Raw genomic sequence first — 15094 nt, 5'->3', positions numbered from 1 at the left:
GTGTTTCCTTATTGATTTTCCGTCTGGATGATCTGTCCATTGATGTAATTGAGGTGTTAAAGTACCCTACTATTATTGTGTTACTGTCAGTTTCTCCCTTTGTGTCTGTTAATATTTGCTTTATGTATTTAGGTGGTCCTGTGTTGAGTGCATATATATTTACAATTGTTACATCTTCTTGGATTGATCCCTTGATCATTATGTAATGTCCTTCTTTACAGTCTTTTTTTTTTTTCTAATAGATCTTTATTGGAGTATAATTGCTTCACAATACTGTGTTAGTTTCTGTTGCACAACAAAGCGAATCAGCCATATGCATACACATGTCCCCATATCCCCTCCCTCTTGAGCCTCCCGTCCATCCTCCCTCTCCCACCCCAAAGTCTATTTTGTCTGGTACAATATTGCTACCCCAGCTTTCTTTTGATTTCTATTTGCATGGAATGCCCTTTTCCATCCCTTCACTTTCAGTCTACATGTGTCTTTAGATCTGAAGTGAGTCTCTTGTAGGAAGCATGTGTACAGGTCTTGTTTTTGTATCCATTCAGCCAGTCTATGTCTTCTGATTGGAGCATTTAGTCCATTTACATTTAAAGTAATTATTGATATGTATGTAGTTATTGCCATTTGTTAATTGTTTTGGGGTTGTTTTTGTAGTTCTTTTTTGTTTTCTTCTCCTTTGTTCTCTTCCCTTGTGATTTGATGACTATCTTCAGTGTTATGTTTGGATTCCTTTCTCTTTTTTGTCTGTGTATCCATTATACATTTTTGGTTTGCAGTTACCATGAGGTTTTTGTATAGCAATCTATATATATATTTGATTATTTTAAGTTGCTGATCTCTTAATTTCAACTGCATTTTAACAGCCCTACATTTGTACTCTCCTCCCCTCATGATTACTGTTTTTGGCATCATATTTTAAATCTATTTATTTTGTGTATCCCTTAACTGCTTATTGTGGATATAGACAATTTTACTACTTTTGTCTTTTAACCTTCCTGCTAGCTTTGTTCATGGATGATGTCCTATCTTTACTGTATGTTTGCCTTTACCAATGAGCTTTTTCTTTTCATAATTTCCATGTTTCTGGTTGTGGCCTTTTCTTTTTCACTAAAAAATTTCCTTTAACATTTCTTGTAAAGCTGGTTTGGTGGCACTGAACTTTTTTAGCTTTTGCTTGTCTGTAAAACTTTTTATCTCCATCAGATCTGAACGAGAGCCTTGTCAAGTAAAGTATTCTTGGTTGTAGGTTTTTCCCTGTCATCACTTTAAGTATATTGTGCCACTCCCTTCTGGTCTGTAGAGTTTCTGCTGAAAAGTCAGCTGATATCCTTATGGGAGTTTCCTTATAAGTATTGATAATTTGTTGCTTTTAAGGAAAGCAACAAGGGAAAACCTTGTTGCTTTTAATATTCTCTCTTTATCTTTAATTTTTGCCATTTTAATTATAATATGTCTTGGTGTGGTCCTCTTTGGGTTGATCCTGTTTGGGACTCTGTGCTTCCTGGATTTGGGTGACTGTTTCCTTTTCAGGGTTAGGGAAGTCTTTAGCTACTGTGTCTTCAAATATGTTCTCAGGCCCTTTCTCTCTCTCTCTTCTCTTTCTGGGATCCCTGTAATGTGAATGTTAGTATGCTTGTTGTCGTCTCAGAGGTCTCTTAAACTGTCCTTATTTCTTTCTATTCTTTTTTCTTTTTTTCTGTTCAGCATCCGTGATTTCCACTACTCTGCCTTCCAGCTCACTGATCTGTTCATCTGTGTCATTTAGTCTACTTTTGATTCCTTCTAGTGTATTTTTCATTTTGGTTATTGTATTCTTCATCTGTTTGGTTGTTCTTGATGTTTTCTAACTCTTTTTAAAAAACTTCTAACTTCTTGCTCTGTTTATTCATTTTTATTCTGAATTCCTTGATCATCCTTATGATCATTACCTTGAACTCTGTCTCCACTTCACTTATTTCTTCTTTGGGGTTTTATCTTGTTCTTTCGTTTGGAACATATTCCTCTGTCCCCTCATTTTGCCTAACTTACTGTATTTATTTCTATGTGTCAGGTAGGTTGGTTATGATTCCTGACTTTGGAAAAGTGGCCCTTTGTAGGAGATGTCTTACGTGTCCCAGCAATGCACTCCCCTCTCGTCACCAGAGCTGAATGCTATAGGGGCACCCTCCATATGGCTGTGTGGGTCCTTCTGCTGTGGTGGGCTGAGTACTGTGGGCAGCCTGGTGGGTGTGGCTGGCCTCTGGTCTGATTGGTTGCCAGGCCCTGCCTTGTATGGAGGAGCCAGCCACTGGTTGGCAGAGAGGATCATGAGGTGGCCAGCTGTGGAACCCCGGGAGGCTGGCCCTGGGGCTCATGCTGGCTCACTGGAGCCAGGAGTCAGGTCCATGAGATCCGGGGCTGGTTCCCACCCACTGGTGGGTGAAGCCAGGTCCTGGGGTCTCACTGCAGGGCCCAGGGGTTCCAGAGCTGGTGTCAGACAGCTGGCAGGTGGGGTCATTTCCTGACACAGCTGGCTGCAGGGCCTGGGGTGTCTTGAAGCTTGTGTTTACCTCCTGGTGGGCGGGCCTTGGGCTCAGCTGGCCCCAGGACTGGTGCTGGCCTGCTGGTGGGTGAGCTGCGGCCTGCCATGGGCAGGCTGCAGGACTGTGGTTGTCCTGTAGGGGTGAGGCTGGTCCTAAGGCTAGAGCAGACTTGCTGGTGGGTGGGGCTGGGGCCCTGGGGATTCTAGGGCCGATGCCTGCCCACTGGTGGACAGAGCTGGGTCTCAGGGTGTCTAGGTCTGGTGCCTGTGCACTGGTACGTGGAGTTGGGTCCTGGGCCCTCTGGTGGGCAGGGCTGTGTCCAGGGACAGCTGTAGGCTCAAGGGGTCTTAAGGGGGTGTGTATGCTCCACCCCAGTTGTTCTGCCTGAAGTATCCCGGTACTGGTACCTATAGGCTAGTGAGCAGGGGCACAGCTGGATCCTGAGACTAATAAGCTAGAGGGAGGATTCCAGAATGGCGCATGTAGGCACCAGTGTCTTCGTGGTGGAATGTGCTCCCAGCAATGGCCGCTGCCAGTGTCTTTGTCCCGAGGGTGAGCTCCAGTTGCCTCCTGCTTCTCTGGGAGACTTGCCACGATCAGCAGGTAGGTCTGTCCCAGGCTCCTTTCAAAATACTTCTTCTGCCCTGGGTCCTGGAGCATGAGTTTTTGGGTGCGTCTTTTAAGAGTGGAGTCTCTATTTCCCCCTGCCCTCTGGGACTCCCAAAGGTAAGCTCCACTGGCCTTCAAAGCCAAATGTTATGGGGCTTGGCTTCCTGGCACAAGACCCTTGGGTTTGGGGATCTGGATGTGGGGCTCAGACCCATTGTTACTTGGGAAGAACCTCTGCAGTTGTGATTTTTCTCCCATTTGTGGGTCGCCCACCCAGTGGTGTGGGTCTCGACTGTCTTGTGTTTCTGCACCACCCCCCGCCCCGTCTGGTTGTGGTTTTCTTGGTATCTTTAGTTGTAGAAGATCTTTTCTGTTTGCTTCTGTCTTCTTGATCCATAGTTGTTCTATAAATAGTTGTAATTTTGGTGTGCCTGTGAGATGAGGTGAGCTCAGAGTCTGTCTACTCTGCCATCTTCTAAAATCTTTTTTCGGCTTCCGTAGTTTTTTAAGTGCCTCAGGTGATTCTGATGTGTAGCCAAATTTGAAAACCACTGAGATTTTGCCCCTCAGTTATTAATGTCTTGGGCTGGGGTTGCCATTACAACAGGAATGGACACGTTCTTTCGTTTACATCATATTCTTCAGCAGATATTGAGCATATTATGTGCCAGATACCATGTTGGAGACTCAGATCAAACTCATGTTGAAATGTAGCACTACTGTGGATCAAAGTAGTGTGGTAGAAAAGTAGACATGTGAAGTTTTCAGAGGTCAGACATGGTAGTAGGGCGTACAAATCTGAATTGTATATTGTCAGGCTGAGAAAAACCTTCAAAGAGACCATCCAGTTTTAAATGTTTATTTTGAAGATGATGTTATGCCCATGTGCTGACTGGCTGAAGAGAAATTTAAAAAACACACAGGTATGTTTGGTACAGGTATAACATTCAGATTTATTTTATCAAAGAAGCATTACGGGCTGGAACTAGTCTCAAAAGATAAAAACAGTTTATGCATTTTTTCAACATTTATTGAGCACGCTAGCTGCTGGGAATGTGACAGGGAGGAAAACACAGGAATAGTGAGCTTCTGCCCTCAGACTGCTTATACTCCAGTGGTTTGATGTATGATAGAGTGGCTTACACCGAGAAGGGATATGAAGAGAAAGTACTCTCAGATGGAATAGGTATGAGGACATCCGCAGGAGGAGCAGTGAAGACTTCACAGCAGGATGTGCAAAGGCCCTGGGGGCAGGAGCACCTGGAATCCACTTAGCTCACTGTAGTGGGGGTGGGGGAGGCGGGATCTAAAAATCTGAAAATCCACCAAAGGATTTTTAGAGCGATGGGAGGCATGGTCCAATTTACTCAAGTAGAATCAGAAATATTTTATTGGGGGGGAGGGGTAGAAGTGAGATGATGATGAGGAAGAGGAGGCAGTAAAAAGGCATAAGATGCCAAATCAGCAAGAACAGGTAAGGGCTGGTGAGGATCAAAGTTTGAGGGCCAGAGAGACACGAGGGGCCTAGTGCTAAAGATGTGTGGCTTTCACAGGCCCGTCTCCAGCTTTCAGCCTGTTTGCAACTGTGCTTGATTCCTGGCTTAGGAAATGGTCATTCTTAAGAAGACACAGAAGAATCTGAAGTAGAACTTGACTGAAGCTCAGAGCACAAGGTTTGTTTTAAGTCCTGAAGTAGCTCAGTCTCTTCCTTCAGCTGCCGCTGCCTTTCTTCCGATTGATGAATTTTATTCTCTATTGCTATAATAAGAAAATTATTTCAGGTTTTATTCAGTAGTTTTATACACAATGTACTATTTCTAGCCTCTTTTGAAAGTGCATAGTACACAATGCTGTGCCCCAAATGAAAAGGATCTAGGGTCTTGTGAGCAGGAATTGATGCTTTTATGCCTTTGCTTTCTCTTCTAGTTCAGTATAGAATTCTAGTATTTATCACACATAAAGCTGGTCTGTAAATCTTTAAAATTTTGTATACATTTATAGCAGAAAAGGCACTTCTGTATACTTTTGAGGATTTGAAAGCAGCGACTAAATAACCTTCATGCTACACAATATCCATTTGTTGAGAGGATGCCATTAGACTATCAAGGGTTAAGGGCAAATCTTTCAGAGAAATGCATCCAATTTTTAATGTTACATAAAAGCTTTTGGTTTTATTTAGAAATAGGAATGCTTTTATTGTGGAAACTTAGAAGCTACTTTAGTTAGACTTTATAAATTATAACATTACTCAGTGGCAATTTTTTAAAAACCTCAAAATCTTAGAATATCTGTATACCTGCAGTTAACTTTCTGGAACACTGAAAAGGCTGAATTAAGCAAAAGAGTCTTTATCAGTTGGGGTGTGAGAAGTTAAGTCTTTTAAGTTGGTTCTCATGCGATTCCAAATAGTGTCACCTCTGGGAGCTCACACCCCCCCCCCCCAATACTACACTATACTGTATGTACTCCCAACTAACTTAACCTAGGTAGTGACATGTTCCAAACATGTTAACTTTTATATGAAAGAAAAATAAACACACATGAAAGTCACCTACAAAATAAAGCTTTTTAGAAAAAAATTTAAAGGCTGCTTTAAAAAAAAAAAAGGATATTCCCATAAGATGTATGCAGACATTCTCAAGAGACTGGTAAAAAAACACAATATTGTTGACTATTTTTCTGCTGATTATAAATGTAATACAAAATTCAAATAGAAATGTGTAATATGAAAACAAAAATGAGAAAGGCTTGTGTATACTGAGACAGGAATATGAACTAATATTTTCTCCACAGGGAAAAATCTATTTTCCTAATACACTTGCTGGAAAGACAAATACATCTCTGGAAAAGAACAGAGTTTAGGGCACTGTTTGTGTACAACTTCAGGGGGAGCCATCTGCCTTAAACTCTTTGTCAACCTGTGCCCTCCACTCCCGCCGGGATGTGCAGTGCACAGCCTGCCCAGCTGTGTGTGGCAGCCTTGATGGAGAAGTCAGGTCAGACTCATCAATGTGGAAACTTAGCCTGTTTTGAAGGCATCTGAAATAGTGGTGAAAGGACCACTGTTTGTTTGATGTTTTATGGAAAGGTTAACACTCTGTTTTCACTAGGTTTTCTTTTTCAAAAGTTTCTTGGCTATTTTTTTTTTCTTTGATGATGAACTTTAGAATCAATCAATCACAACCCTCCCTCTCCCATTAGATTTGAAGATTAATGTTGAAAGAACTGAAATTTATACACATCATATACTAAGTGAGAGGGAGATAGTGCAGCATGGTTTATCACAGCCTCACCAGTTCCTGCTGATTTCCAAACGTGGTGCCCAAATACTTCCATTTCGCAATAAATTTTTTGTTTCCACTTTTTTAGATGAGTCCTTTTTCTGATTACAAAAGCATTGTGTGTATGTATAAAATGTGGAAAATACAATGAGCACTAAGACAAAAGAAATTACTATAATCCAGTCACCTACAGATAACTACTGTTTCCATTTATGTGCAGTTTTTCTGTGTGCATGTGTGACCCTGTGTATATATATTTTTTCTTCTGTGTGTGAGGGCTCATATTGTTTTGTAATGGGCTTTTTCATTTAATGCAACGGTGAACATTCTTCTAAAATAGGATTTTTATCACCTGAATAGTGTTATTTTAATATATATGATAAATGTTTATAAACTTTGCTGCTCAGTTATAACTCATATACCTGCTTGAAAATTTACAAATGCATCTTCAAACAATCTACAGTCAAAAAGTGAAGTCCCAATTTCTTCATAGTCTGGAGGAAGAAAAACATTTTCAGTTTTAATTTAAGTAACTTACATAGGCAGAAACACCTCACAGAATAACCCTCAAAAAGGAAAAGCACACAGAGCAGGCATCCCCTGTGGTCTGCAGTGGCAGCAGCCTCACCCGGGAGCTCGTTAGAAATGCAGATTCTTAGCACCTTTACTGGATCAGAACCTCCAGGGATGGGGCCCAGCCATCTGTTTTAACAAACCCCCCAGGTGGTTCTGAGGGGCATGCTCAAGTTTGAGATGTGCTTGGTCTAGAGACAAGAGTAAATGAACAAAAGAATGTAATGAATGAGCTTTGGGAAATGTCTGTTTTCTCTTAACTACACTTTTTGGTTTTGTCCTGTAGAAAAAAATCCCTTTCAAATAATCATACATCTTACATTGTTGCCTAAAATACAGACTGTCAAGGTTTTCCTTCTAAGACAGCTATACAGTCGACCCTTGAACAATGTGGGGTTAGGGGTGCTGACCCCCGTGCAGTCACAAATCCAAGCATAACTAACTTTACAGTCGGCCTCCCAAATACGTGGTTCCTCTGTATCTGTGGTTCTGTATCCACGGATTGTATAGTATTTTACTGTGTAGTATTTACTGAAAAAAATTCAGGTATAAGTGGACCCGTACAGTACAAACCCATGTTATGTGTCGACTGTATTTATAATAAAGTTTTTAAGCTCCTAACACAGGTTATGAGAAGGCTAAGTGGCTGTATACCTGCATGTACAAATGGAACTTCAGCGTCCCGAAGAGCTCTTTCTGAAAGGCCACATTTAACTAAACCAAACATCAACCAAAACATTAAAATTACTTCTTTCTTCTATACTTTACAGTATTAAAAAAGGCACTTGCTTGTTTAAGGAACAGAATTAGAGTCAAATCAAAACTAGCATAATGAGTGTCATTCTCAGATCTCAGCAGCAAGCATGCTCAGCTGCGGGGAGGGGGGAGCGCAGGTGTGTGACTGAACCTGGTTCTGAACTTGCCCGTTCTCTTGATGGTCACTGTCAGTTAGGAACCTCTGGAAGAGACATTAAAACTTTCAGGGAATCAGGGTATTTTTTACTAAAGTAATGATTTTGTGAATTACCTACCTCCTGTTGATTTATAAAAAGATAAGAGATTGGAACAATAAATTGTATTGAAGAATGAGATAAAGGCTGTGAGGGCGATCTGGCTGTGACATCTGTCACCCCACTGATCGCCAGGGTTGATGCGGCTATCTGGCTGGCTAGGCGGGTGTCCCCTTCCTCCCTCACCACTCCACGTGCGTCCCTCCTGAAGCTGCGCGCTCGGTCGAAGAGGATGACCTTCCCCGATGGAGGAGGACCGTTCTTCGGTCAAGGGTATACGAGTAGCTGCGCTCCCCTGCTAGAACCTCCAAACAAGCTCTCAAGAATGAGATAAAGAAGGAAAAGAAAAAACAGCGCAGAAAGAAAATGTGTACTTTTTTTGGGGGGGGGGGGGTTGTTTGTTTTGTTTAACATGTAGGTCTGTGAGAAGTCTCTATATGTAGAAATTTTGTTATTTCAATACCTGATTCTGAAGTGGTCTCATCCATGAGTCTTTCCTGAATCAAATGAAGTTTGTCTAATATTTCTTCAAATAAAGCATTAAGAAGACCCGCTTCTTTACATTTCTTAAGAAAAGCAATTTTCACAATTGCATCTAAGAATAAAAAAAACATTTCAGAAGGAAATCGTCTGTCTCAGGACAGCTATCATACATCATTTTATGGTCACTTCAGACTTTGCCTAATGGTGGATGAGCATTATTAGATAATACGTACAGCACCTTTATCTTTTCCATTAATTGTAATTTCATCATACCTCATTTTTTTCAAGCTGAAACAATGAATGAAATGTTATAAAAAGTGAAAAAAACTTCTATGCTTAGAATAATTATATGAATAAAGAGAATTTTCTAAAATTTAGCTTCAAATCTTTGAGATAACAGCCTCCCTCATTTTTTTCTGTCACAGTTGACTGTTATTATGGAATGTCTGTTTCCTTAACAGAAAGTTACAATTACTGGCTTCAGCTTCTTGGGGGGGGGGGGGTCACAGTGTGAGGGGTGGCGTGTCATTGGATTCTGAACTCAGGCAACCCTGGCTTCTATATCAAGAGCTGTATCCTTTCTTAATACTGAAGAGCAGTTAGACCATCCCAACCTAAGTTATAACCTAAGTTATTTTGATCTGTTGGGGTTATGATGGAGTGAATAATTACAATAAAAGATTTCTGTTCTTATAATTCATTAGTACAAGTCTAGAATAATAAAGTGGGATACCAACTCTGAAATTCTAAATAATAAAGTGGGATACCAACTCTGAAATGGTACTAAGTACTGTAAGTCATATTTGTTAACAGACAAAACTTATAGCAAACCTGTGTGTCTGCCATCCTTTTCCTTCCTATCCAGTGCCATTCTTTCCGGTGGCTAAAAGGAGAGAAAGATCAAGATTACTTTACACTAATTTTTTACTGTTGATATTTAATACAGTAAGTCCCCTACATATGAATGAGTTCCATTCTGAGAGCACATTTGTAAGTCCAATTTGTTCGTAAGTCTAACAAAGTTAGCCTAGGTACCCAACTAACACAATTGGCTATATAGTACTGTACTGTAATAGGTTTATGATACTCTTCATACAAATAATACATAAAAAACAAACATAAAAAATAAAACATTTTTAATCTTACAGAACAGTGCCTTGAAAAGTACAGTAGTACAACAACTGGCACACACGGGCTGGCATTGAACAAACAGGCAAGAAGAGTTCCTGACTGGAGGAGGGAGAGGAGGTGGGAGATGGTAGAGCTGAAGGATTGTCAGCAATAGGAGACGGAGGGCGAGCTGCAATTTCACTCACGCCTGACGTTGATGGCACAAGTTCTGGTTCCTTGCTGGATTCAATTCTATCTACCCTCTTGACAAAACGATCCCATGATGTCTGGGTAGTAGCTCTTTTTTTCTTGTCATCGATGACATGGTAGCACTGGATTGCATTCTTAACAGCTGCTGCAGCCTTCGTGTACTGTTCTACGTTCGGGTCCTGTGCTTGAAATAAAGTTACTGTACTACTGTATACAGTACTGTACGGTAAAGTACACAAAAGCACAACCACTTGTAGAGGATGCACGCACGTGACAATGTACTCCAGACACATGAATGTGATTAGACGTGTGAATGCACGTTTGCATCTTTGAAAGTTCGCAACTTGAAGGTTCGTATGTAGGGGACTTACTGTATTGCATAAAATGAAAACCAAATTCAGTGATATGCTTATGGTGAAAATCATGTTCCGTGTTCATATGTAGATGTAAACATCAAATGTATTTTTGTTTTGTCTAATAAAACATTAACAGGTGTAACAAGCACCTCTTGTATAAATAGGGTGAGAGGTGAAGGTTGCTGGCTCATATTAATTTAGCTTACATGAGCTGTTGCAAATCCCCAAAACATTTTCATATGCTTTACAGAGAACAGGAATCCAGAAAATTATGAGTCACAAATTAGGTGAAATGTGGATCCTGCAGCTGGGAAATACTTGGCTAGGCAAGGATGTTCCACTGCACCTATACCTGTTTTAAGACCATAAACACCCTGTGGGCTCAGATCCTCTCCCTGATTTGGTACCAGGGGATGTGTTACAGGAGCCAGGGGACAGTCACCTCCTGGAGGTTATGTGCTTGGATACCCAAGACACATCCAACTTCTCTTTAATATTCATCATCATCTATCATTGTGTCACCTGAAATTCAGAAGGTTAAAAAAAAAAAAGACATTGTATGGAGAAACTTAAAGCTATAATGAAATTAAGTCAAATTACCTGTACAGGATTGCCTGCTGAGAGACGTTTTTTCCTTCCCCTTTTTCTTTTCACTCCTGAAAAGTAAGCAGAAAAATATAAATTATGTAGATACTGGAATCCATAAAGGAAAAGACTGATGCTGGACTACATAAAATGTTCAACTCTTATATGCCAAAGGTTATAACAAAGTCAAAAGATATGTCAAACTTAGATTAAATGTTTGCAAAAAAAACGACAAAAGGCCAATTTTTAAAATATAAAAACCTTATAAATCAATACGAAAAAGGCAATTGGGTAGAAAAATGGGCAAATGGGGAACTCTGGAGAGAGTGTTCATTAAACAGAAAAATAAATTGGGTCACAGGAAAACAAATATAATTGATCAAAAGATAGGGGAATATACTCAGTTTCACCCATAAGTAAAGATACGCAAAGTAAAACAGGTAGAATTTTTCATTGATCAGATTAAGATGTGTAATATATAATGTCTGCAAGGATTTGGGTCAATGTGTACTGCTGGTGCGGCCTCTTTAGAAGATAATTAGCCAACAGTTACCCAAAGTTTCATTGTTTATACTCTCTGACCCAGCAATCTACTTACAGGAAGTCTTTCTAATAGTATTGTTACATAAAGGCACAAAGATGAGTGGAGAAAAATGTTAGCTACAGTATTAAATGTGATAGAAGAAGCTGGAAATAACTTCCATGACAGTCACGCAGAGACTAGTTCAACTGTGGTTCAGCTATACAACTGAATAATATACACAGTGGAATACCATGAAGCCTTTTAAAAATGAGGTAAGATCTACTTATACCCACTGATAGAGAAGAATCTCTAAGATATACAAAGTGAAAAAGCAAAATATAGTAGTAGGTATGTTTCTATACACAGAACATTTTTGGAAGAATTGGAAAGAAACAACGATGGTTTCCTCTGGGGAGAGGATTCATTACAAACAGTGTTATAATCTGCTTTTTAAAACGAATACATTATTGTCATCTTTCCCTGTCAGTAAACACTGACTGACAGCAATGTTTTTGATAGTATTTCTGATAAGTTGCAAGGGAAATGGCTGAAGAATGGCTGAAGGGTAACGCTATTGTTTAGAGAGCGTTGCTTACCACCACAAACTGCAGCTGGCATGACAGGGAACTAAGCCTTTTCCAAAGAGGGCCGACTCCTGTCCACAGAGAGCGTTCCACATCTAGTATTGGCAAGACTGCTCTTCCGGCAGTACACAAAGGCCAGGTAACCCCAGGTAGCCAGGACCCAGTTTTCCTCAGAACGGAAAGGCTAATCATGCATTCTTAGGAGAATTGCATTCAGGGAACATACAGCACTTTATCAGTTTTATCTACTGAAAATTCTGATAGTCTTCTTAGAAGACAAGTAGTCACAAAAGTCAAAGCTCCTCACCGGGTTTCGGTTCGGTTTGCTGACTGAAGTGAGGATGGAAGACACCAGACAAAGGCTTCACTGAGAGTAGGTCTAGTTCACGAAGAAGAAAAGTTTAGTCCATCATACTGCACACTGCACAGGGACTGACAATTTTAAAAGTATGTAACATTTTGACTCAAAAATTTGTATTTTAACTTAGGCCAGTAAATCAGATTATTCCATGTCTTACCGAACGTTTACCTTTCTTTAAACCCACAACACTAAATTTTAGAGACTTACCATTTTGAGGGTCAGCATGTTGTTGGCACAATACTCTGAAAACATGAAATTTCAAAGAGTCAAATAATTATATTTACACTTTTCAAATATTATGCCTATTGCATTGTAATTTAAAAGGGAACTAATCTGTTTTTCATGCGGGCTTAACCTTAAATATTTATTTGTTAAAAACAAAATTGCTGTTCAAGCCTGTGTAGTTACTGACACACATCAAGTGTAGATGGACCCTGTGCCAGCATCCCCTGTGCCCTTGAACCTTGGACAGGTCAGCGTGCTCTCTGCAGGGGTGAGTGCTGACTACATATTTTGAACAATACTTGTTCATATACAGTGGTCAGTGAGATTTTTTACTGTATAAAGAAAACACCTAGAGATCCAACAGCTAAGACACAAGGTTTCATCTGACTACACAAAGTTCTGCTGATTTTCAACAATAAGCACAAAATTGCATGCATTATCTGGCGGGGAAGTAGTTTTCTAACTCAACATGCATCTCCCCCAGATCTTAGATTTGAACTGCATGAGCTTAGAACTGGTCAGTGCCCTAGAAGAGAAGGAAGAAGCAGAGCAGCTAGAGCAAAGAAGTGCAGTGAGTAAACCTGAAGGAGCTGCTCAGGCCCTGTTTTCTCTCCAGCCTTTCTTCCTCCGCAGCCCCCAGTTCCCTTCCTTATGGTGCTGACCCTCATGATGCAGGGTCCCCTCACCTAGGGGAATGTATGAACTCCTCCTGTCATACAGCAGTTCCCGCCCCCTCCATGCAGTCTTCCCAGCACCCCACCCGCCCACCCCCAATCGATATTAATCTCCTCGCCCTTCGGATTCTGGTTTCTCAGCACTTTTGTTTGCCAGGTACTTAATTTTTTTTTTTCAACCATATATAAAAGTGGAGGAGATGTGATGAACTCCCATGCCCCCAACCCATCACCCGTTTTCAACAATTGTCAACTGAAGCCCAAGCCAGTTTCATGTAAATCCCCTCCTGCTCCCATCAGGCCACGTGCTCCTACTAGTTTTGACCTACTGGTCCTCCTGTGAGGTGATAGTTTTAGTTCACGTCTTGTTTCTCTTTATATTCTCACTGTACCTAACAAGGGGTCTCGTGCATGACAGCCACTCCGAATGTTTAAATTCAATTTAAAAATGAATAAAAGTTCACCTGATACTTGATAAAACTATGACAAAGAAGATTATTTTATGAGTCTCTATTCATTGGTTCTACTAATGTATGATCAGTATTTTTTCAGACTTTAAGGTATAGCAGGAACTTGACTCCTTTTTGTTTGACCTTGTAGCTCTGCTAATAGTAGTCTTTCTAGTGGGTGTTTTAGGTCTTTGGAGAAGTCATAATAAAACAAGCTCTTTGGGAAGGTAAATAATAAAAGTGAAACAGAATATTTCAATCCATGAGTTTCTCAGCAAATCAAATATAAAAAGAATATAAAATTAACATATTTACACATTTCCTGTCTAGTCTCAAGCAAGAAAATACCTGTGTAAAATCAGATTTTAAATTATTTAACAAACTTCTTTGAATGTTAGGCTTGCCCACATTTTAGGATCTATGGCCACTAAGCTTAAAGAGGATATGGTGTCAAAGAGCAAAGACTCTGGAGCCCTGAAGCCCAGCTCTGCCTCTTACCAAATGTGTGGCCTGGGTACAAATTACTGTCAGGGCCTCAGTTTCCTCATCTTTAAAATGGGGATAATAGTTCCTACCTTACTGGGCTATTATGAGTATTAAACGAAATAACATTTGTAAAGTACTTTGAAGTATTCCTGGCATAAAGTAAGTGGTTAAAAGATAAAGTAGTAAAATAAAATAGTTCTGGAACACGCTGATAAAATTGGGGATATATGCCCACAGGGGGAAAAAAAATCTACCCTCCATATGGAATTTTAAAGTATCATTTAGGAATGTAACAGATCTTACAAAAATCATATTAAAAATAATCCTCTGGGAGGGATAAATTAGGAGTTTGGGATTAACATATACATACTACTATATATCAGTAAAATAGGTAACCAACAAGGACCTACTGTAAAGCACAGGGAACTATACCCAATATTTTGTAATAACCTATAAAGGGAAAAGAATATATATATATGGGTATAACTGAATCACTTTGCTGTACACCTGAAACTAACACAACACTGTAAATCAACTACTTCAATTAAAAAAATTTAAAAAATAAAAATACTTCTCTCATAACACTAATCCTGTTATTCAGATACTATGCCTGAAAAAAATGTATATGTTTCACTGAAATTTAAAATGTCCAGTTCAATCAGAATCTATTCATATGCCCCAAAGAAGTGAGAAGTGTCTCCCTGGCTCGTCAACATTAGACCATCATTCTCTGTTTTATTCCATCTCATAACTTTAAAAAGGTCAAACCTAACCTTTTGACTGTTATTTCCTTCACCTTTATATGACATATTCTAGACTGCATCTACGTACAAAAAAGAGTTCGCTGAACATGACCTGAATCAATTAAAAACTGGGTTACTGATTTTTTCTGACTAAACTGTGTAATGACTTAACTGAACTGACTTCTTTCATCAGAAGGAAGATCAAGTTTCTTCCTGGATAAAACAAATATACTTGTTTTGGACTTGAAATATGCCTTACTGGATCAAAGTTAACATTAAAGAATTATTGAAAAACAAGGAGCAAGAT

At 39.8% G+C, this 15094-nt stretch overlaps 1 protein-coding gene across 3 annotated transcripts in view; it reads right to left on the bottom strand.

The window, feature by feature from the left end:
- Positions 1–4074: 4074 nt before the first annotated feature.
- Positions 4075–15094, bottom strand: part of SETDB2 (SET domain bifurcated histone lysine methyltransferase 2) — an 82826-nt gene continuing 71806 nt past the window's right edge. For 2 of the 3 annotated variants that reach the window (XM_061170593.1, XM_061170591.1), the window contains 7 exons: positions 12418–12452; positions 12157–12228; positions 10758–10813; positions 9313–9364; positions 8462–8593; positions 6838–6909; positions 4075–4892 (listed from right to left, as the gene is read on the bottom strand). In XM_061170593.1, coding sequence (XP_061026576.1) covers positions 4753–4892; positions 6838–6909; positions 8462–8593; positions 9313–9364; positions 10758–10813; positions 12157–12228; positions 12418–12452 — 559 coding nt within the window. In that variant the 3' untranslated portion in view covers positions 4075–4752. The remainder of the gene's footprint in view (positions 4893–6837; positions 6910–8461; positions 8594–9312; positions 9365–10757; positions 10814–12156; positions 12229–12417; positions 12453–15094) is intronic. The other variant, XM_061170592.1, reaches the window with a different exon arrangement.

Source organism: Eubalaena glacialis, chromosome 16 (assembly GCF_028564815.1).
Source record: "Eubalaena glacialis isolate mEubGla1 chromosome 16, mEubGla1.1.hap2.+ XY, whole genome shotgun sequence".
Classification (NCBI taxonomy): Eukaryota; Metazoa; Chordata; class Mammalia; order Artiodactyla; family Balaenidae; genus Eubalaena; species Eubalaena glacialis.
The sequence above is the reverse complement of the archived record's forward strand: the minus strand, read 5'-3'. Positions and strand labels throughout refer to the sequence as shown.